The sequence below is a fragment of the Typopeltis vanoorti genome, chromosome 18, assembly GCF_054136105.1.
Source record: "Typopeltis vanoorti isolate ZY-2024b chromosome 18, IOZ_Tvanoo_1.0, whole genome shotgun sequence".
NCBI classification, from domain to species: Eukaryota; Metazoa; Arthropoda; class Arachnida; order Uropygi; family Thelyphonidae; genus Typopeltis; species Typopeltis vanoorti.
Genome location: NC_143566.1, coordinates 93871581 through 93897038, shown reverse-complemented (window position 1 = coordinate 93897038; position 25458 = coordinate 93871581). Strand labels below are relative to the sequence as shown.

The 25458-nt window shown below is 36.3% G+C and overlaps 1 protein-coding gene across 2 annotated transcripts in view; it reads right to left on the bottom strand.

The window, feature by feature from the left end:
- LOC150096944 (F-box only protein 22-like) overlaps nt 1-10777 on the bottom strand; it is a 42641-nt gene extending 31864 nt beyond the window's left edge. The window contains exon 1 of one of the 2 annotated variants that reach the window (XM_090408477.1): nt 10557-10777. In XM_090408477.1, the coding sequence (XP_090264603.1) occupies nt 10557-10661 (105 nt within the window). In that variant the 5' untranslated portion in view covers nt 10662-10777. The remainder of the gene's footprint in view (nt 1-10556) is intronic. The other variant, XM_090408478.1, reaches the window with a different exon arrangement.
- Nucleotides 10778-25458: the final 14681 nt, after the last annotated feature.

Sequence of the window (25458 nt, the reverse complement as noted above, 5' to 3'; positions counted from 1 at the left end):
GGACTGCAATACTCCAGGATGTCCACACCATTAGCCTAGTGGCTATGCATTTTGCAACCATATGCCTGGTGAAAGAGTGTCCTAGGTTTGATTCACTTCGGTGATGTGAGGAGCTGAATGATCTTCCTTAGCCATAGCCAAGTTAGCCGGTCTTAGGCGTGGACAGTAGGGTTTTTTTCTCCAGTTTATCCTGGGGTTTTTCATCCCACAAAGCAGGCAAACTGGCCTTGAGAACTCAACACTATGGACATAGGATACACCAGGATGTAGGGCTGACCACTTTATCCTGTGAATGTTTTGAGGTCTGATGATTAATAAACCCGCGACACCACAAGGTAAAAGAGGGAAAGGAAAATGAGATGAGATGAGATACTCCAGGATCTCAAAACTCAGAACTTATTTTAAATACTGATTAGGCCAAATACCACTATTGCCATACAATTAACCACACAAACATGCACATGGATGAAATATATCAATTAATTTATGTTCTGTATCCTTCAGACCAGTTAGGCCATTAAAGGTTAATAAGAATTTGATCTCTGGCCATGTAAAACAGGACTATAGCTTTGATGATTTGATGTAGTTTTTAACACCAAAGTCAGACCAGTAGAATAATTTTTTTTTTAATAGAATCTGCTCTACAACTATCTCTCCACTCAATCCACCAACTGACCCCAACTCCACCAACGCTTTCTACCAGCGACCACTACTACTAGTATTTTCTACAGACAATCGTAAACATCCATGCCCACGGTGGGATTCGAACCCGCAGCCTTTTCGTTGGAGAGTGGATGCTCTAACCACTCGGCCAGCCAGGCTGGCAATGGTTGGTAATGGTTGAACAAATTTGTGATACTTTGCCATACTGTTTGAATTTTAATGTAACTTGTTGTTCTGTATGCTCAGATGATGACCTTAATATAAAGGTCAAAATATTATATTTATAGGTGGTCACACCACCTATAAAATTAAAACACATATTCAACTCCTATAAGAATCCTCTCCTCCCACTGGCCCATCCTGGAGTATACCGTATCCATTGCACCTGTAACTTATCTTATATTGGTGAAACTGGACATACCATTCCTATCCATAAAAGAGAACACAAACAACACATTAAATTTAATAATTTTGGTGAAGTAGGCCTCTCAGATCATGCTGTTAACACCCTACACCAGTGGCATAGCTAGGGGGGGGGGGGGTGTGGAGGGGGCAGCCCACCCCGGGCGGAACTTTGAACTTTTGCAGTTAATTCTAAAATACAGTCTCGAGAACTCAGTTCCAAATTTTGTAATACTACTGCAAATTTTCCTCACAATTGCTGCAAGTGTTGCTAGTTGTGTTTTTATAAATAAAATATGATTAAGAATGATCTACATTACTAAGACTTCACTAATATCATCGACGATTTTCCAAAAAGCAGAACAGAAAAAGCAAGAAAAATAACATTTTAGAATGTTGAAATTAATGTTTTACTTCAAAAATAAACATAGTGTTTTAATTTATTTCCCTATACGTCGTTTTGACTTTTAGTAGTATTTTTGGTGTGTATCGAGAAGGTCGGCAAACTCAGGGACCGCCCTGGGCGGCTACAGTTCTAGCTATGCCACTGCCCTACACCAAACTGATTGGAAACGTATTTGGTCTTTATATCATTCAAAAACCTGGTATGAACACAAATTTAAAGAAGCCTGTGAAATTTTGATTAACCATCCTAATGTTAACAATAATGGTGGCATAAAAATCCCAAGAATTTTGATGGCACACATTCAGCCCACTTAAGTTCTTCAAGTTTTCCAGCAAACCCTTATTTTAGGACTCTAAGCAACAATTTCAGCTCCTATTGGCCACCATCCATACTGTTTTATTCTAATTTATACGTGTACTTATATGATGAGAGCATGTTGCTCTCTGGCTTAATATATCTATTAATGATTTGTAATCAATAGATAATAATAACAGGATTCTAGCTTTGATGCAGTAAGTTTTTTTTTTTTTTTTTTTTTTTTTTTTTTTCACAAGAGGTAAGGCCAGTAGTTAATAGTTGACCAATGTAATGTAGCTTGTTTCTTTGCATATATGTCCAGATGATGACCTTAATGTGAAGGTCGAAATTTCGAGTGATTATTTTGGCTTATATTAAAATGAAGTTTTACTATAACACAGTAGTTATTTCCATAATTTTTAATAATGAATCCTTGGGTAAATACTTTAGTTACCAATGTGACAGAGACAGATGTGAGAATTGAGGCAGACACTAGAGGCACTCAGCACATTGAGAAATATCAATGTGAATATCCATGACAAGCCATCCATTCAACAGGAATGGTATGTCAGACTGTATATTACAAAATTGTGAAAGTGAAATGGCAACTACTAATCAAACTATTTAATCAAAGTCTGAGGTTTAGCAAGGTTCTTAGGTAATGGAAAGAGAGCAAGATATATAAGGATGCTCCAAGATAGAAGAAGCAAATGACAGACCAGTTAGTATCTCAGGAGTGGTGATTTAAGTTTTGGAAAAGTTGGTTAAAGGTAAAATTCAGGAATAGGTGGACAGGAATATGATGATTTATAGTAGTCAGTATGGCTTTATAAAAAGTAGGTTCTGTCTTAGTAATTTATTCATGCTTTATAATAAAGTGACAGCAGAAATGGATAAAGGAAATGGCTACACTATAATACTGCTGGATGTTGCTGAGGTGTTCGACAGAATACTATATGGAAGACTATTACATAAGCTAGACCAAATGGGAATGGATATATATGAAGCTGCTGGCTTAGATAAGAGTGGCCAACAAACAGACACAAGAGAGCAGTAGTATATGATGGAGTGGAATCTAGTCAAATGAGGATAACTGGTGGAGTGCCTCAAGGCTCTGTACTCTACAATTTGTATATTAATGATATAGGGAATATTTGGATATTCAGTTGTTTGCTAACGATGCAAAACTAAAACAGTTGATAAAGGTGATGTAGATATACTGCAGGATGATTTAAATAAATCAACATTGTGGATGAAGGATAATAGCTGTCAAGTTAATGTTGCAAAATGTAAATTTATGCACTTCAGGATGAAAATATTACATAGTTTGTATTACAATGATGTTACTGGACTGCAGGAAATTGATGAAGGTGATTTGGTTTTTTATGTTGACCCCATACATGAAAGGTCATAAGACCTATAAACTATAGTGCAAAAGTTACTGCCCATAGCATTAGCAAGAGGATATGTGTGGCAAATATTTTGGGCATTAGTATAAGCAGAAAGGAAGGAGGACACCTCAATGAAAGCTAACTACAATATGCTTGATTCTCCCTGTCCCCTAGTATAACTTGGGTACAATTCATAGAGAACCAAAATTAGATAATAGAGACAAATTTGGAGTGGAACATGCAATGAATATAAAAGAATAATAGAAGAGATGGAATGAGAGAGAGTTGTATGAATGATAGAAGAGGTGAGAATAGGATAAGTGGAAGAGAGGGGATGAGTGTCAGATATAGGAATGACAGAAGAGGAAAGAATAGAAAAAGCAGGAGAGAAGGAATGAGAGGAATGCAATGGAGCAGAGGGACTAGGGAGATAGAGTGATGTCAGGAAGGCAGGTAAGTAGGGGAACACAGAGAGAAACTGTTACAGGAGAGAGAAAGAGAGTGAGGGATGCATGTGAACAATCGAGGAATAGGGTGGTAAGAGGTGCAATGTATGGGGACTCAATGATTCGTGGTGTTCAAGATAGGATGTGTGAGGAGTGTTTGCCAGGAGGAAAGATAGAAAGTGTGGCTTTGGCAGTTAAGAGAGGTGAAAGCGTGGATGAGATGATTGTGATGGTGGGAACAAATGACTTGAGTGGTGGTGTAAATAGGGCAACGAGAGATATGAGATTCTTGCTTGAGGTGGTACGAAAGAAGACACAGAGAGGAAAGATAGTATGCATGTTGCCTAGGTATGATAATGACGAGCTGAGCAGAAGAGCAGTGATATTGAATGGCATAATAGCGAGAATGTGTCAGAAGAGAGGGTTGGAATATGTGGATGCTTGGAGTGCGTTTGAGGGCAGAGAGGAATTGCATCGAGAGACTGCTTGCATATGAATGAGGAAGGACGTAGGCATCTGGAGAGATTGCTGTTCTGAACGAGTCAGTGTGTCCCAGTGTGGATGGTAGCAGGGGTGGCCTCTTGTGGGAATGGGTGATTGGGAGAAGGGGGACGACATCAGGTAACACTGAGCACAGTGGAGTCTAGAGGAGATAATACTGAGTATAGAAACAATGGCATTTTTATGCTTTATACTAAAGCCAGGAGTATTCGGAATAAGGGAGAAGAATTGGTGGCACTGATAGTATAAGCCTCGCCAAAGATTATTGGGATCACCGAGACGTGGTTGACAGAAGAGGATATAATAACAGGAATGGAAGTAGCTGGGTACAGCATTTTTCGGCAGGATAGGAAGGGAAAGCATGGTGGTGGAGTACTGCTTATGATAAGCGACGACCTATGCCCTCTAAGAGTGGAGGATTTGGAAAGCTGTGACACTAATGATTTTGAAAGCATATGGTGTGAGATGGAAGTGGGCAAGACAGGATACTTAGTGGGGTGTTATTACAGACCAAGGAGCACAGAGGGTGAGGACCACGAGATGTTGAGACAGTTGAGCGTGGCAAGTGCAAGAATAATGATTGTTATGGGAGATTTTAACTACAGCAGTATAAATTAGGGAGAGGAAGGTGCATGTAGCAATAAAGGAATGAAATTTCTAGAATTCTTGAAGGACAAATGTCTTAGGCAACATGTAATAGAGGGAACAAGAGGTTCAAGGGTTTTGGATTTGGTTATAGCATCAGAAGAGTTGATAATAACTGAGATGACATCTCTCCCACCAGTTGGAGAGAGTGACCGTATAGTTTTTACTTGGAAAATGAATAGACATGCAGGAGTATCAAAGAGACAGGAACGTACGTGGAATTATAAAGCAGGTGATTATAATAGTCTTAGACGTCAACTTAGTGAAGTTTCGTGGAGGAAGAAATTGGAAGGCTGGGATGTCATTAGTGCTTGGGAAATTGTGAAGGAATATTTGTTAGCAGCAATGGTAAGCTGTATTCCATGAGTGAAGAAGAAGAGGACACAATTTGGAGTAAAGTGGATGACAAACAATAATAAACAGGAACTGCATGCGAAAAAGAGGCCATGGAAGAGATATAAGGAGACAGGTGAAGAGAAGATGCATGAAGAATATAAGAGACAGGCTAGGAGTGTGACTAGTATGGTAAGGAAGGCAAAACTGGAATATGAGAAAAGATTGGCTCTTAGATCCAAAGAAAATCCTAGGGAATTTTTTAGCTATGTGGCCAGTAGGAGGAGAAATGACTGTGGAAGTATGATATTGCAGGATAAAAATGGGAATCGAGTGACTGATGCAGAGGACATAGTGGAATTGTTCAATTAACACTTTATTGGAGGAATCAATTTTAATACTAGAGGGATAGGGCAGGTTCGAGGTTTAGAGGTGCAGGAGGTAAGCGTGTTCCACATACTGAGTACTCTGAATGTTAGTAAAGCGGTGGGACTGGATGGTATTTCACCACGAGTTTTGAGAGAATGTGCTAAGGAACTGACAGTGCCTTTGACCTGTCTTTTCAATGAAAGTCTGGCTGCAGGAAAGGTGCCCATGGAATGGAAGGAAGGTAAGATAGTGCCATTGCATAAGTGTGGTGGCAGACTAGAAGTGTCTAATTATAGGCCAGTTTGTGTGTCATCAGTAGTTAGTAAGATCTTGGAGAAAGTAGTGAGGGACCGTATACAGCATTGGGCAGATGAGGGTAATGTTATCTGTGAGAGTGAACATGGATTTGTGAAGTGGCACTCTTGTTTTAGCAATATGCTAGCCTTTTATGATAAAGTTACAAGAACATTAGATGAGGGAAGGGCATATACTGCCATTTTCCTAGACTTAGCAAATGCATTTGACAGGGTGCCATATGATAAGCTGATATTCAAGTTGCAGCACATGGGTCTGGATGTCAGATTGGTGAAATGGTTCAGGATTGGCTGTCTAATAGGTATCAGAGAGTTGTGTATGGTGGAGCTGGTCCACAGGGCTCAGTGCTGGGACCTATATTGTTTAACCTTTATATCAATGACATTGCCAGTGGATTGCAAGGGGATATTCAGTTGTTTGCGGATGATGCGAAGCTGGGAAGGATTATTATTAATAGTGCAGATGTGGTAGCCCTGCAAGAGGATTTGAATAAGCTAGACAGATGGGCAAATGAATAGGGATGTCAGTTTAATGCAGCAAAATGTAAGGTCTTGAGGTTTGAGACACATCGATGGGATGCTGCATACTCTATGGGAGGAGTTAAACTTGAGGAAGTAGGGGAGACAAAAGATCTGGGGTTGATGATTGACAGAGAACTGAAATTTAGGGGACATATTGCAAAGGTAGTGAAGGCAACACAGAGGATTGCTTCAATAATGAGAAGGACACTGAACTACAGAGATAAAATGGTTATCATTCCGTTGTATAAGACTGATCAGACCACACTTAGACTATTGTTCTCAGATCTGGTCCCCAGGATTTGAAGGGGATAAATTAACTGTGGAAAGGGTACAAAGGTGGATAACAAAGATGGTGTCAGGACTGTACAATGTTAGTTATGAGGATCAGCTGAGAGAGTGTGGACTGCAGAGTTTGGTGGATAGAAGAAGGAGAGGCGATATGATAGACTTTTAAACTGTTGAGAGGTGGTTACAGGGTTGACACTGGGGAGTTCTTTCACTTGGTTGATCAGCGGGAAGGAGTGATGACAAGAGGCCATCCCTGGAAGTTACGAAAGGAAACTGTGAGCAAGAGGGTAAGGAGTGGTTTCTTTGTGTGGAGGGTGGTTGAGCCGTGGAATGCATTGCCTGATGGAGTGGTGGGAGCGAGAACGGTCCGTGAGTTTAAAGAGTGGTATGATAGACTTTGTGTTTCTCAGGGGGGGACCTCCCTCGATGAGTCTTGATAGACTTGTGTTTCTTAGAAAGGACCTCCCACGATGAGTCTTTTGACTCCATGGAGGCCTGAATAATAATAATAATAATTGTTTCAATGATGTATTGACTGCAAATGTTTGGATTGGAAGAATGAAACAACAAGCTAACCAAAAACATGAGGCATAGAAACCATGATGATCATCCAACATGGCATTCATATAATGCCAGATTATGTACAAATTAAGGGTTTTGTTAGGATGCTCCATGAAAAAAGAGTTCAACACTAGATTGTGCCTAGAAAGGTAAACAACATCTGCAGTATACTTAAACGATACACTGGTGGAGAAGAGATCAAGAATAAACCAAGTGGTTATGGTGTTTCTGGTAAACATGCAGACAATTTGGGTTGAGATTAATGGTGATGGTAGAAAATGCCTCGACACCTCTACATACAAGAAAAGAAAGACAATTTGAGTTTTGAATGCTAAAATCTCCAAGGAAGATTACTTCATTATTATTATTATTATTATTATTTCACGCCTCCAGGGAGTCTGAAGACTCATCAAGGAAGGACTCATCTACAACTCTGTCTTCACCACTCAATCCACCAACTGACCTCAAGAACACCAGCACCATCTACCACCAACGACCACCACCACCACTGGTATTTCCGCAGACAATCACAAACATCCATGCCCACGGTGGGATTCGAAACCCGCAGCCTTTTGGCTGGAGAGCGGATACTCTAGCCCCTCGGCCAGCCAGGCTGGCATTATTAAGAAAGTCATTTGTAGACTGTAGAAAATCAAGATTTACAGAAAGTTCAGAATGGTTGGCAGCATTTGAAGAGAAATAGCTGATGGATTTGATATTGAGGCAGAGAAATGTTTAGCTAAAGAAGATCAAAAAATGGGAATTCATTGACATGGTATATATATTAGAGCAAACACATGCACACAAATACCACTTTTTTTTATGAAAAGTGGTCAAAATGTGTATAATAGGGAAAAAAATAAAATGAGTAATGCTAGAGAAAGCTAAAATTTGAGTTTCCATTAGGAAAAAATAAGTGTTTTGCAGACTGGAGATGATTTCGAATCACTATTAAACAACTTTTAATAATTTAAAGGAAGGATAATAAATATCCATTAATATGTAATACCAAGCAAGTAAACAATGTCCTTTGAAACTTTAACAGTTTCAAGAGCAAAGGACATCACAACAGATTATGGCAATGATGAAGAGAAACCTTGACATGTAGAAGTAAAGAGGGTATGGGGTCCACTGTATATAAGGCCTTAATCAAGCCAGATACATGTGCAGATCTGGTCATCTGGTTCTTAAGGGATAAGAATATTTGGAAAAGGTCCCAAGAAGAATGAACTAGGCACTTTCAGATCTCTGGAATATTTGGGCATGAAGACAGATTGAGAGAATGCCAATTGTAGAACCTTGAGAATGTGAAACAGATTTTTCAGGGAGTGGAAGGAAGAAGAGATAGAACAAAGACCATCTTTTGAAGATGTATCAGGAAGGAATAAGGGGCAGGTTCTCTACACAGTAAGTGGAATGTACTCCTAAGAGGAGAGTGCAGAAACAGTGAATGAATTTAAGACATGGTTTGATAATAACAAAGACTTAAAAGCCTTAAATGTGATCAGAAGCTTGTATGATCACTGATGGAAAAAAAAAAAAAAACAGTAATTCAATGAAACCATTAAAAGTTCCTTTGGAGATTATTTCTAACTTAAAAACAAGTAAAGCAATAACAGGGAAACAATGCTTGATATTATGGAAACTTATAAACTTCTAATTACTTTTGAAATTTCTCAAGTTTCAAAACACAAACACAGTTTGCCTACTTAATGTAATAATGAATATTTATTATCCTTTCTTGAAGTAAGATTGAAATGCCAAACTGTTTTTGCTCTTTTGTTAATTATACACTGATCTCTTAATTATCTGACCTTCAAATGAATGAATCCTCAACTAACAGACCCTTGAATGGGTTAGCAACTCAACTAACTTCCAGTACAGCACCACGTTAATGTGTCTTCAAGTTATCAAACAGACAAACTGATAATTACTGTATTTGTTTTTAATGACTTTATATTTTGAAATTTCATTGAAAATGCTTCTCTTTAAAGAAACGTGATTAGAATTTTGATACTAGTCTTTTTTTTTTTTAATTATAATTCCACCCAGAAAAGGCTGTAAACCTACAGCAAAGTAACCGAATCAGAAATAATTAAGAAAATCAAACTTTTTTTTTTTCAAGGCCACGTTAGCCTTCCAGTGAGCAAGATGATGGTCTCTAAACATTGACAAGAATCAATGCTACAGTGAAATTTGAAATCACAGCTCGCTGAATGTAGAGAATGAAAAAGCTACTTACTTAGCCAACCCAGTTAATTAATTATTAAATAAGGTCTTTAATTAACAAAAGAAAGTTACTGTACATAGGTGTGACATACAACAATGTCAAAAAACTGTCAGAAGCAAGCCATCAAATATGAAAAACATGAAAAGTATGCCTTGCCTTTAGACTCTAAGATGATAAAATTATGACACTAAATACTGAAGTGACAAACTTTAGAGGCAGTGGTTTTGACTGTTATATTTGAAGAAAAAAAAAAGTAAAGTTATATATATTTCATCTCCTATTTAGGAATAATAATAATAATAATAATACATGGGGGGGGGTTTCCAAGACTCATTACAAACAAAGAGGCCAATTGGCACTATCACACAATCTACACTGAATTATACTAATCTGTTCTTTTCCACCCGCAGATGTTCTGCTGTTGACTGCATGTTTTCCGGCTGATATGTCTGTTTTGTGAGGAGGGAAGAGGGTCTAAATTTCATCTTCAATTGAAGAACTTAAAAAATAATCATGCTAAGACCTAAACCTAGGTCTTTTTCGTTCTCTTAAAAAATTATCCTAACTGCACTACATGTTTAATGGATTTAACCAGATTTTAGAAACATAACAATTATAAATTTGCGGCCTGCCTTTTTTTTATTCTGTACAACAAATCGACTTATGTTTATGAACTTTTTTTAAAAAATTAAATATATGGCAGATAGTAGAAAAACAGTTGCTACATTATAAAGTCTTCCAGAATATTATCTTTTTGGCAATTTAAAAGTCCACATATAATTTATCATGATTTATACACAGATATTGAACTATTCTACATGAAGAATGCCTAATATTGGCAATTTTTTTATTATTTTTTTTTTATTTTATTTATTTTTTTTTTTTTTACACTCCTGGTAAGTATATAACAGGTGCAATGCAATATATATTTAGCATTAGAATTATCTCCTACTTTTTTTTTTTTTTGAATAAAATAAATAACTTATGGTTTTTGCATTCATGTCTGGATAGGTATTAAATTATGAGTATTTAAACAGATAGTAAAGGAACTTAAAAATAACATCCAATTTCGGAGATGATTAATACGTAAATAATTGCATTGCATTCTAGCATATATTTTCTATGAGGTCTTAAGATTTGTCAATATATTACTATTTCTACAACAGCTTCGTACGCAATAATAGAAACCTGATATATCCAAAAAATTTGGCGTCTTTTCCGCTTAACAATTTTAGCAATGCTTCTCCAAACTTCGCATACTTTAGCACACGAGTTCAATTCTTTTGCCGTCATACATTTTAGCAGAACTTCTATAACTGGCACAAAAGACGATAAAATATAACCAATGTCATCGTTTGATAAGGAACTTGTTACGTATACATTTTCTTTACAATGAGAATTAACCTGTAACCGGCTTTCAGCCTCTTTGCCTTCCATCCTGACTTTACAGTAATTTCAGATATATAAAATTTTCGGCGCCTTGTAATTTGTTTACACACACACTAATATCCAACACTGCCGCAATTAATGCGCAATAAATATAACAGGCATGCCTGAAATTTTCTAAATTGGAAATAACATCTAGTTTTTTGAAATATGAAAATATATATGTTACTTTACTGTGTGAGAAAATATTCAGTTATCCTCTTTTATAAACTTGAAAAAATCTCTTCATTGTTAAATTTTCCTAAGTTCCATAATAATCGATAGTTTCATAAAATCTCGAAAAAAGAATGAATGATATTTCAATGGCTTTCTATTTACATATTGTACTAATATAAGATATGTTTCTTAAAAAAAGACAACGCTCAAAAACTTATGCATTTAAGTAATAAATACTTCGTATGCGCGCAGATAAAGTAACTGTATATGATCACGTGTAAATCATTGGGTTTCGATTCTTTCTCTTTTTCACTACCATCTGGAACCAAAAATTATTTTCCGTCTTACTTTATTTATTTCATAATCAAGTAATCATAATATGGTAAAAACTGTTATGTTTGACTTTACTGAATAAAATCGTTAGGTAAAATATAATAATTATTTTTATGTAATTATGTAATAATAATTAGTAATAAAATTATTTAATAATTTAAAAAAAAAATTGCTTAGCAAGGCCTGTGTTGTAGCTCTGTGGAAGTGACTTTTGCATCCCCCGCATTAGACCGCCTAAAGATAGACTTAAATTCGAGTACTCGCCTAGAGGAGGAACTTTTTCTTCTACCCGTTCCTGAGACAGTCGATATCTGGCACTGACATGCGGGTTTTTTCTCCCGAAAACTCGGTTTTTCCGTCTCGCAAACTCAAGAAAATCGACCGTTGAACCCACTATCTCAGACAATAACATATGTGCCTCCGTAGCGCAATTGGAAGAACGACGGTACATTGCGCCCTTCGATTAGATAAGGCTTGAGTTCGATTCCCGTCATGACGGGAGGAATCTTTATATGGACTTTTTCAACTGAAAGTGAGTTAGCCGATTTCATACGGAGGTCTCTCTCTCCCTCTCATACAGAGAGAGAGAGAGAGAGAGAAAGTTCTTGGGAGTGAATTTGAGCTCATTTGAAAATTTCATTTCTAGACTGTGTTCCTCGAGTTACAATAACAAACAGCATAAGAAAGAATGAATGGGAAATAAACTAGGAAATACAGATGAAAATGTCACGAAATATATGCATGCAGTAGCTTATTCGTTTCTTGAATGAGGCTCATAAAGTAATGACCAGGAGAGGAAAGTGATTATCATATAGTTGAATATAGAATATAACAGACTGGCTGAATAAGCAGAGCATTAAGAAGTAAATGGGATAGCAGCGAAGAGCAATTGTAGGCGAACGAATTCGATATGTTGGCAATAGCACCATCATGGCAGTAAGATGAATGATTGTAAAATGCACCCTTCGATGGGATCCGAGTTATGTTATCATCATTTAGAGAGACAAATCTTTACAGGGGCTTTTTTTTTTTAATTGAAGGTGAATTAGTCGCTGTCATATGTGGGTGGCTTTTATTTTTTTCCAGAAACTAAGGTTTTCTTTTCTTAATACACCAGATGTATTAAGAATGAAGAACTGCACTACCTCAAACAGAACTTTGTGCTTACTGGTTTTGAACCCAAGATGATCAGAAAAATTCTTAATACAACTTCTGCAACTCCCTTAAACAAGAGTTCAAGAATGTAATCAGGTTGCTTCAAAAATGTCACAAAGTGGCTACGTTGCTCCTCGAGTACAACATAAGGGTAACTTTTTTACCTTTACAAAAAATATCAAGATTCCTACATCTGCCAAAACCTACACATCACCCCATGAAAAAAACCAGGTGTCTATGCGATTGATTGCTCTTGTGATATTTTTCATGTAAGCCGGACAGGAAGGTCGGGAGAGATCCGCATCTCTGAAACACGTAAAAGACGTCGAATAAAAGAAGAGAGCATAAATCAGGCCAGTCATTTCACACAACCAACCACCGCTGGCCATCACATACTTGGGCAACAAACAAAAATATCGTATATTGATCGTAACTGTTTTAAAAGAAAATTTAAAGAAGCATTGAAATGCTTGGGATCCCTTCACAATGTAATAAAAATCAAGGCTTAATTTTACATCAAGCATGGGCTGCTTTCATCAAACATTTAACTTCCACGGACCTAAGATATGACACACTTGATACCAAAAACTAGCAATGGTCCAACACGCATTCAGTAACGAATTTACACTTTGTATTCTGGTTTATGCATTATATGCTACACTTGTGAAGTTCTACTATGCTTAATTAATTGTTAATAGGCTTTTTTTTGTGTGTAAAACTTTTATGTACCACTACTCTGATATGGAAAATTCGCATAAGTCTGACGAAACTTGTCGGGTTTTAATTAAACTCTTTATTTACATAACAATATGGTCTCAATATCGAAAATTTCCCACAAAAATGTAGTTCGTCCTTAGCTCTTAAACCCCAATGTATATGCAGGGGAACATTTTAGTTGATTAATTTATGTCTAGGGGCGAATTCTCCATGCTTGCTATGCTTGCTGCGCAAGCTCATTAATTGAGAAAGAAGTAATATTTATTTGTTAATAAATGCATGCATTTATAAGCATTCCATTTAGGCTTTTATTTTTGTAGACAGAAGATGTCTTAAGCTTACGCGGCAATAATTGAGCTTTGCGTTGTGTATTGAAGGCCGATGCTTGCTCATCTAGTCAAAGCTACCTTGGCTTGCTTGGTTGTAGGAGCTTCCAGGTCCTCGCATCAGGACTGTGATTTCATGCGCGCGCATAGCCATTTCACGTCGTCTCACTCTGTTGTTTAAACACAGGCCGTACGCAGTCAACGTAGCTCTAGCCAGTGACCTTCAGCCAGCCTTTACAAGTGTGCGTGTTGCTTGGGAAAATTGAGTTACAACCAACTTTTTATGACGATGTAATTGACCAGTTCATGAAGAACCGTAGGGTGGAATTTGTATTCAAGTAGTTAAATTGAAAAAGATAGAATATCATTTGTAAAATAAATGTTGTATTTGTATGATTAAATGTACATAAATTTCTAAATATATAGTTTTAAATGGTCAGTAATTCATTATTCCGCTAATCAGGCTTCAATCGCACCTCTCACTCCCTGAATTTCAACACCAGCATTCGCCCCTGTTTATGTCAACCAAAACTTCAGTCATGAGAAGATTGCAGGGGACTTTGTCTCTATTAAAATAAGTAATACCCAGCTACCTCGTCATGCGACTAGCTATCGAATCTTCAGATAAAAAGTGCACCTTATAGGGTAACATCGCCTCCAGATGTCCCATGCAGTTGATGTACATATCTTCGTATTTTACATGAACGAACGAAAGATAACGCATTATAGAAAAAGTGTGATGAAATGGTAGCATCCCACTGATTGCCAATTTGTGTTTCTCGCGTTGTAAAGGTTTTTGTGAAAGGGATGAAGTTCTTATTGGTTGAAGATCATTGCTGTATTAAGGAAAGATTGTCCGATAAACGTGTCTCATTCTATAATAATACATCAATTAAATTGGATAGAAGAGGACTTTCACTGCAGTGTCGCTTAATTTTGAAGGTATTTATTAGAATATCACATGATTCGTTCTTGGATAAAGAGTTGATTGCATCCATTTGAATATGAAAAGCAGTAAAACGTTTTGCGCTTTGGTTACTGCTATATTTAAGTAATTTATTAAAGATGAACTCTGGGTGTTGAATTGAAGAAACATTCAATTATCTATTTATGGATGATCGAAAGATGAAATCATTAGCTGGATGAAGACTTAGAATCAAATCGAGGATCTTTTACGGGGATTTTGCTTCCCAGTTTGCAACCCTGATAAATTTCCAAGTCAAGACAAAAAATAACCGAGAAAAAAAAAAAAAAAAAAAAAAAGCGTTAGTCTAAATGTCCGTGCACACGAAACAGGGCACTGATGTAGTATGCGTCTCGGCAATTTTGCGTGTGGGATGTATATATATATATATATATATATATATATATATTTTTTTTTTTTTTAATTGGAAGTACTCATTCTTTGCTAGCAGAAAAAATTTGAAGGCTAAAAGGATATGAAAAGAAAAATGAAAAAGTATTTACTGATATTGTTACTTCATAATATAATATTTTCTTTATTCAAGATAGTGACTGTTGTTCTGTACAGTTTTTTCGTCCAAATAGGCAACTTCGTTGTTTGGCCTTTTCATGTACATCTGCTTTTCCCCTTCAAGAGTTCCAATTCATTTACATAATGCACATCAAATTTTCTTATTTGGGCAATTTAGCCAGTTCTACTTCGGACAGTTATTTTCCTGATCAACAGCCGAGCAACCTAGGCAGTCATTCCTTGTTGTTGGACGAGGATACCCATCATGAATGGAAACAGCTTTTGACACAGCCTCTGGAGTTAATTTCACTTGTTTTTAATTTCTTAACTGTGGAAAGGGAAACGAAAAAACTAGTAAATCTTTACATTTTTTCACTTTACGATTCAACACAATTTTGGTATTACTTCTTAGATGGACAGAACATCTGCGAAATTCGGATAAAACATAGTAAAATGATTTATTTCAGCTTTTTGTTTTCCCCTTTGTCTGTGTCGAGAAGCTTGATGGGCGGGGTTGTGAGCCTTATGCTTGCACTTTATGACCTATGGAGTTAGCTCTGTTCTGCTGAGAGCAGGATTGTCTTGGGTCTTTTATGTTTGTGATAGTCATGTTCGCTATACCTGGAAGCTTGTCTGATTAGTGGGTTGGGATGAGAGTGTGCCTTGCTGAAGAACTTTTCTGCATGGTCATGAGCAGAGAATGGATGTCTGGGGTTCCGGTTTCTCTGTGGATCTGCGTTTCTGACGAACCATGGGGCGTCCAAGATCATCCGCAGGCATTTGTTTTGTATCCTCTGTAGTTTCAGGATGTTAGATTTGGATGTGTGACTCCATGCTGGGGATGCATATGTGATTACTGGTCGTATTACCATCTGATATAGTAGCAGCTTGTTTCGTGTATCCAATTTGCTTTGATCAGGGGATAGAGTTGGCTATGGTTCTGGATGTCTTTGTGCCTATGAGCTTGATGTGGCTGTTGAAATTTAGCTTTTTGCCTAGTTGTACTCCAAGGTATTTGATTTCTGTCTGCCATGGTATCTTTTTTCCGAGGAGTTGAATGTCATCTTGGATGAAGGCTTTGTGCCTGGTGAATAGTATAGCTGAGCTTTTGATGGGTTTACTTGTATCCTCCAGTCCGAGAACCATTTCTCTAGCTTTGTAATGGTTACGAGACTGATCGCCAGGTGCAGGGTGGAGATCTTGTCATTATAGCTGTGTCATCAGCATATAGGGCTGTGATGGTAGTCCTCAGGTTGTGGAATGTCAGCCACGTAGATTGTGAAAAGTAAAGGAGCCAACAGGGATCCCTGTGGTACTCCTGCCAGGATTTGGCACCTAGTTGAGATGGTGCCATTTATTTTTATCTGCATGGATCTGTCAGTGAGGTATGATTTTATTAGACGGATAAGGTCTGTTGGCCTGAATGAGTTTGTAGAGTAATCCTTGATGCCATACCTTGTCAAAGGCCTTGGCAATATCCAGAAAGACTGCAGCTGTGTGAAGGTTCCAGTTATATCCTTGAGTGATATGCTCCACTAGTTGGTGTATTTGTTGCACTGTGCTATGTACAAGGCAGAAGCCAAATTGTTCGTTTGGAATTATTCCTAATTGATCTGATTTTTCTTGTAGTCTTGAGAGGATGATTTTTTCAGCAATCTTTCCTAGGTTGGAAAGCAGGCTTATTGGACGGTAGCTTTGCAGGAGTTGTGGATTGTTTCCTGGCTTTTTTTATTGGTATGATGTCGGCTGTTTTCCATGCAGTGGGGAAGTGTCGTATCCTCAGTATTGCATTGGTTATGTTAACCAGGTGCACAATAGCCTTTCGAGGAAGTAGTTTGATGATTCTGTTTGTAATTCCATCTGGACTTGGAGCTTTTTTGTTGTTTAGATGTTTTATGATGTTGGTTATTTCCATTGGAGTAGTGGGGATTATGCTGCCTGGTTTGTCTGAGGTCTGTCTTAAGGTACGCTTCACCTGCTGGTGGACTTTATGTGGGTGATGTTTATGTTGTCATATGATGGGCTGCATTGTTTTTCTAGGTTTTCTGCTATTGCTTCTGCTTTTTCTTTATCAGTGTGCGCCGTTCCATGTGCAGTTTGCATGGGGGGGGGGAGTAGAGGGTTGTATTTGGTGCACAGGATCTTCAGAAATTTCCATATTGTGTGATCTGGGTTGAGTGATGACAGTTTATTGTCCCAATCCTGATTCCTGTGGTTTTGAAGTGCTTTTCTGACTTAGTTGTTCAGTGTTTTCTTGTCCTGTGGGGGCTCTTGTGTTGTGGTATCTTATCCTGGCTTTGTTTTTTTGTTCTGATGAGGTCCGTGATGTTTTCTGGGAGCCGTCTGGTTGGGTGATTGGTTGTAGTTTTCGTGACTGCTTCTAGTGCTTTTTTGATTTGGTTTGTTAGATTGCTTACTGCTTCATCTATTTCTTCTTTTTTGTGGATGATGGGTACAGGGCCAATGTATGCTGGTAGGATTTTGGCTAGCCTATCCCAAGATATGAAGGTGTGCTGGGGGCCAGTTGGTCTTGCGTGCCACGTTTGATCAGGATTGGTTTGTGGTCAGATGATAGTTCATTGGCCGTCTCTAGTTGATAACTGATGTTTCTAAAGATAGCTATGTCAAGTGCGTTTTCTATCTGCGTATACAGGCAACCCTCGTATAATGTGGTATTTATACATGCAACGCGATTTCGATATAACGCGGTCTATAAATTATAATAACCCTTTATCTTTTCATATATTTTTCACCGCGCGACTTAAAAATCAAATTTTATTTTTTTTTCGTTAAATGTACGTCTGCCCGTATCCTCATGTAGTTATAAGTAGTGAATTTATATTAGGGAAAATACCCTCTAGCATGCATGCATGCATGCATGTACGTCAATTGTTTACCGTATAAAGTGTTTATGGTTGAAAATTGTCTTCGTTTTTTGCTGGGAAAGCGCATTAAAAATCATAAATGTGTTATTCTCAAGCTGAGCACTTTATTTTCTGGTGAGTTGTATACATAATTAATATAATGTTTTATGTAAAAATTAATTTTTATAGTAATGATTGGTCATTACTATAAAAATTTTGCGATATGGTTGAAAACGAAATTAATGAATTAATTGATGGGGAAATAGATTTAAATGAGTAGGAACTAGTACAGTTAATAGATGACGTCGAACCAAATGGTGGGGAAAGTTCTGCCGAAGATTCTGATGAATCCGTTAAAGAAATTAGCAGAAGGATTGGACTTGGCAAGAAAGTTAGGAAGTTATTTTACGGATGATCCCTCAATGGAGCGCTCGGAAATTCACGAGGCAACTGGATATTTGTTTAGCTCCATATTATGAACTCAATAAAAAAAATGCAGCATAGTAATAAGCAAGGTCTTATTACTGACTTCTTGATAACTAAATCAGCCGAAGTATGCAATGAGAATTATACAAATGATGTCCAAGAGATTTCAATGACGACGTCCGACCATTCGTAAATAAAGAACATCTACGAAATGTTAGTTTTGAAGACAATAATGACGATTAAAAAATTCACTTTATTTTACCTAAACATTTACGCACAAGTGGTAATTTTTATATTTTTATACTATGTATTTGTTTCATAGTTTGTTTTCTTAACTTACATGAATTACCAGAATTAAATAAAAAATATTTTTTTGTTGGATGTCATTGTTGTTTATATAATTAAAAAAAAAAAAAACGATTTCGGAACATAATCCTACTTCTTCTATGTATTCTTAGTCTCGCATAACGCGGCATTTCTGTGGAACCTAACATCCGTGTTATACGAGGGTTACCTGTATATTGGTGGTTTAGTACTAAAATGAAAACGACCCTGTGTAGTGAAAAACATCTACCTCTAGAGATCCAAAACTGCACAGATGCAAAAACTCACACAAGTAACGTCTTATTGAACTACAGGCAGTGTACGCTATGTAGTGAAAAACAGTAATTACGGTATTTGTTGCAATTAGAAACAACTGGAATAACTGCATAGTCGCAGACAAAATCAAGTAAACGCTGAAAGTTTTTCCACGTGGTTATACTATAAATAAAAGATGCTAAGTAATTATATTCTTGGTTTAATCCTTTATCCAAGTGTAAGCAAACAAAATTTGCACATGAAGTAACTTCACGATTGGGAAACTCATTTATAGAGGATAATGCCTTCGCATCATTGCCTTAATATCCTATAATGCAAAGCACATATTCTTACGGACATGTATAATGCTATGCATTATGGTTTTTAAAATATGCTTTATTTTAAAATAAAGTAAATGTTACGCAATAAAGTTGTGCCTCAGGCCTGCTTGAGGCACAACTTGTGCAAAAAACATGAAAGTAATTAAAACAAAAATACAGGTGCTGCAAATATTTTAACAAATAGACGTAGTGGGAAAAAAATGAATATTATAAATTTCTAAATGTACCACACCAGGGCCATTGTAATCTACTACATAACTAAGGTATAGCCTAGGAACGACAAGTTTGGAGGACAGCAAACTTGTATCTCAGCCACAGAAGCACTTTTTTTTTTTTTAAACGTATGTTCTTGAATTTAGTGTAGGAATTTAGGAACAAGTACCATATACCCTAACAAGAATGTGATCAGCATTCTTATGTCATGTCACTGTTACTAGAGGTGGGTCGGTCCTCAAAAGAAGCCCTGTTCATATCTATAGTTACTTCATTCTACAGTGAATTTCAATGGACTCATGTTTCATAAACCAAAAATTCGATTTCTGTGCACTGTTTTACACACTTCTATAAACTTGTAAACTTTGCATGATAACATGAGAAATACAGCTTCAATGGTACACCACTGTGCACCATAACAGAGAGAGAGAGAGATATCAGGGAACAAAACAAGACTAGTTTCAAGCCATTCACATTCCAAACACACAAATATTCTGCCCACTTTCAGAATGACCTTCATAAAAAAAGAACATGTCTATTTGCAGTGTACAGTTTTTTGTCTACCAGACAAGAGTTGATTGTTAGCCAGGATTGTCTTGTGAAATGATGTGTGTGTGTGTGTATTTGCCATTAATTTTAGTGATGCAGCATCTATTGATCCAAGCAAATTTTCTCCAGAAGCAAAAATTTGACCAATGCAGATATAATGGTCTCTATAGTAATTTTCAATTTGTTCTAAAACAGTTCCATGGATGATTTGCTTTTATGATGTCTTTCAATGCTCACCTACTCCACTAGTATTTATTCTGCATCTCATATATTTAGTCTACATTTAACATATTACATCAAAATACTATCCTTTTGTTCTATGTTGTGATACTTTCTTAAAATAAATAAATAAGATTAATCCTTGATAATCTCATGATAATTCTCTGTAGTGAAGTACAGAGAATTATCATGGAGGTCAGATGTTAATAATAATAATACAGCACTGTCAATCTACAAGGGGGATCATGTTGCTGTTAGCTTTGTATGAAATTATTTTTTTTCCAGTTGGTTACAAGATCAGTTCTACTTGACAAGAAATTATATTCTTGTTTAATCTTTTACCTAAGTGTAAACATTTATACATGAAATATCATCGCAACTAGGCTACTTGTATATAGAGGTGGTTGGTGTCACACTGAACTTAATGCATCAACCACCCAGGCCAGTTTAGACCTTTACTGAAGCCTCAACAGCAGAAGCTAGACTCAGAAAGATACCAAGGGTGAATTAATGCCCCATTTTACTGCTTTATATTTTCCCACAAACAAGTAGTACAATCGTGTATTATAATATTTTTAAAATACTTTAGATCAAAGATAGTTGTAGAAAGTTTTTTGCACTTGGTTACAAAGTAAATTACACTTGACAAGAAATTACTCTTGTTTAATCCTTTACCCATGCATAAGCAAATAAAATTTGCACAAGAAGTGAAAAAAACTTTCTACAACTATCTCTGATCTAGAATATTTTAATAATATGGTGATACAACATTTTATCGCTTAAATATATATATGGAAAATAACTTCTGCATTAAATTAGTCTCGGTATAATTCTGGGTCTCTCAATGATGAGACCTCAATAAAAATCAAAACTCATCTGAGTAGTGATCCTTCCCATAATGCATGGCAATATACACAACTGAAAGAGAATGTGCCATTCATTGTGAGATAATGAAGAAAATAGATGTGAAATCAACAGCTGCTATATACAAGTATCCCAGCCATGGGGATACTTCACACACAAACTTTGTTTGCTTGCATTTGGGTAAAGGATTAAAGAATATAATTTCTTGTCAAGCAAAATTTACCTCTTTGTGAGAGTTGAAACATGCTTATAAACATTCCTGATGTCCTTCATGGATCTGAATCTGGGCATATCCAAAAGGCAGAATTGTTCTGAATTGGTACAGAAGTAACCAATGTTCACCTCTAAGCTGTGCAGGTGCACAGCCACATAGTAATTGAAATGCTCCTGTACACACGGAACTGTTTTCTACATGAAGCTATGTAGATTAAGTTTTTGTAATATACATCATAAAGTGCTGTGCAGTTGTCTGGTCATGTAAAAAAAAAAAACTAAAGGGATCAGTGGAGGTGACCCATGATTCTGAAAACATTCAACCAAGTTATTTACAAAATACAGCATTTAAGTGGGTCATCATATATATGAACAAACAAACAATCTCTAGATATCCTAGAAAAATAAATAAATAAAAATGAAAGTCATAGGAATGATTAAAAAAAGAACTTATGCTTTGAAATCCTCCTATCAGGTTGACATGCCATTCATTCTCACCTGGATTTCATTTCTTATGGAAGCCATATGGGTATTAATTTTTATCATCATCAAATTCCTGCCATGTACCCTCAAGGGGTGTACAGGATATGATAGTACTACATGAAAAATTTACATCATTACTAACTTCCTATCTACAATTTTCCTCCAAATCAGTCTGTTACTTGTCAAGAACTCCAACATTATCAGATCTTATATTTCTATCATCTATGGCACTTTGTACTGTATCAATCCACCTATATCTTGGTCTTCCTCTGGGTCGTTTTCCTGCCAACCTGGCAGAGAACACTTGTTTTGCTAATCTTTCCTTTCCTATTATGTTTAAGTGACCATATCACCTGAGATTAGTTCTGCTAACGCATTCCTGAATGCTGACAATATCAAGTTCTTTCCTAATATCCTCATTTTTAATATGATATTGCCATTGATGCCTATAAAAAATTAATACCATCAAAATACAAAATGATAGTATTAATTTTTAAACATCATATAAATTGTAGTTATTGAGAACTTAACTAAGAGATACTCATCCTTGATATCAACTATGACCAAGTTAGTGTGCAGTTTTAATTCTATAGCAGTTATTACTGATTAGACTAACTAAACAGTTCAAATTTCACTAGAATTAGTCACCCCCCCTCCTAGTATTTATATCCACCATGCAGAAGTCATAATTCTACTTTAGGAACTTAATAAGAACTCCTCTCTTGACAGCTAACTTCCAAATTCCTTTGAGAGCATTCTGATGATTGTAACAGTTTTACATTCAGTGTCCTTCATGATACCCAAACACAAACAACCTTACCAGGATCAATTCTGCCTTACCTTACCTTTTACATAGGCTGACCATATTTCCTCGAGATAAAAATAGGACAGGGGTTATGTAATATTCTGTATTCATGAAAAAGTAAGACAATAAAAAAAAAGTTTTATTACATAAGCATATTGCATCATTCTTCACCATGATCATACCTTGAATATTTCTCCCATGAAGTGATCTTACGCAGCAAATTTCAGTCTTTCAACACCTTATCATAAAACTTCTCACACTCCATGACACAATTTTCATTGTCTCAACACGTAATCTAGATTTCTCCTTTGACCACATTCTGTTCATAACAGAAAATATTCTCTCAACAGGTGCTATACTTCCTGGAAGACAAAGAATAAACTACAATATTACAAGTCTTGAAAGTCTAGGCATTTTTTGCTCATTTCAGAAAAAATTTGTACCCATCAATCAGATATAGGAATGTTTTCTTTATTCCATGTATCCAACTGCCTCATAGTAATAGACTTTATGAAGTCCCCCTGATCAAATACAAGACTTTCTTCCGTTTCTATGCATGTGATGAGCTTCTTGTTTAGGTTGTCCTGTATTTCTTTCCATTCAGGTATCTTTCTTAGTAGCACCCACTTCTCAGTGTTTCCTAAACTGCACTTCTGCTTGTTGACATATTCTAAGCTACCTCAAAAAATTTAGCCTCATTAATTTCTCCTGAATCTACTAACATTTTCAGTTGTTTTTTGACATCAGTAGTTACAAACACTTCACTTTTTCTGGACGCAAAATTGTTTACAAGATTTTCAATGTTTTTATGGCTACTTCTGTAGCTGAAATATTATCTTTTTCAATCAAGCTAATGTATGTTTGGAACATAGGCACTTGATCTCTTGCAAATGACAACTACAATTTCAAACAATTTTTGCAACATAACAGGGCATTTTTCTTGAGAAAGAAAATAAGAATGAAGTCCATCAAACATGCTTAAAATTCTGTCAATATAGGACCCAAAGACATAAATCTTGTATTCCCATGCTCTAACAATTTAGTGTAATGATTCCTGCAAAGTCACAAAAGTTTTTTTAGTTCTTCAACTGATTGTTGAAGTATTTGTATACTTTTGTTGCAAAATATTAAATATCAATTTACAGCTTCAGATTAAAAAAAAACTAGGATTTCTCTTTCAAGACATTACTTCACTAGTGCACATCTATTAACATTATACAAATCAAAAATCCACCCAGCTATTGAATACTGCTCCCACATATGGGGTGGGGTGGGGGCAGTATTCAATAGGTGGGTGGCCCCTAAAAGCTCTCTCAAAATGCTTGACTCAATACAGAGAAGAGCAGTCAGACTTATAAATGGCCCATCTCTTACCAACTCTCTCCCCTCACTTTTGTATGAAACAAAGAAACAAACACCTAGAGACTGTTCCTGCAACTGTGGAATAGTCTCCCCCCCCATGATGTTTCCCAAGGAATACAATTTACAGTCATTTAAATCAAATAAAGCAAACTTACCCCAGTCCTGAAGATACTTTCAGGACTGGGGTAAGGCGCAAACTTTGTTTGCTCACACTTGGATAAAGGATTAAACTAAATTTATTATACTCTAACCAAGTGAAAAATAAACTTTCAACATGTTTCTCTAAATCCAGAGTAATTTATTAAAAAAAGGGTGGCACACCATTTGGCAACTCCTATAGGTAGAGATGACCTGCTAATGCTTCTGCCTGGTATCTCCACTTGGGCCTGGCTCCCACTGAAGAGACCTCAATAAAGGTCGAAACTAGTCTGGGTTGTGGCCCTTTCCTTAATGCATAACATTAAACATAACTGCAAGGAGATGTGTTTTGCATTATGGGAGATACTGAGATAGGAGTGTTGGTAGCTTGCTCCACCTTTGCAAGGAGTGCCCTGGTGCTGTACCACCTTACTCCAGCTCTGAAGATACTTTCAGGTGCAAACTTTGTTTGCTCACACTTGGATAAAGGATTAAACTAAATTTATTATACTCTAACCAAATGAAAAATAAACTTTCAATATGAAATTTAAACCACTGGCATCGAATAAGAAAGCCACCGATTAGCATACAGGCAAAACAAAAACTAACGCTATTGCAGAATAGACGCTGCATCTGAGACATGCAAGTGTTGTCAACGTGTATTTTTTCTTTTCTCTGAATAAATCACTCCAGATATCGATATTTAGTATCAAACAATGCAACTCCATGGTTATACAAAATTACTGGTATCTATGACATTGATATATGATTATAGGTTAAGAATAATAATTTATGATTGACCAATATTAAAGTATATTTATAGTTTTTATTAAAAATGGGACAAAATTGACATTTTTATTAAAATGACAGGACAGCCAGGAAATATGAAAAAAAAAAAAAAAAAATCGGTACTGTCCTGTTAAACAGTATGTATGGTCCTTCTTTTACATCAAACTATGAGTTTAAAATTACTAAAATCTCACTAAACTATAATTTATGGTTGGAGAAGTTAATGCCAAGATGCTCTGTATTATGTATCTTTAGTTTCATTTTTCTATTTACAAGGGGTGAAGAAAGTAACTATACGATTTTATCTGACACCACTCAGTCAATGCTCTTGACTTCTGACAATAGTAACAAACTCATCTGGAGGAAAACTATTAACAGATGACAGTATAATAGTACTACATAAGCCTACATTATTACTATTCATTGACAGTTTTCCTGTATGTCAGTAATTTGATGATGCTCTTGACTTTCCACTATCATCTTAATACAAGTATGTTAACTTTGAGATCGACCTATTATCAAAGTTCTTCAAAGGTACATCCCAGTATTTATTCTAGAATTAAAATCAACACATGTCCAACTGATCTAATTATAAGTTTAGTAATTAGTAATAAGTAAACAGAAAAATAAATCACACA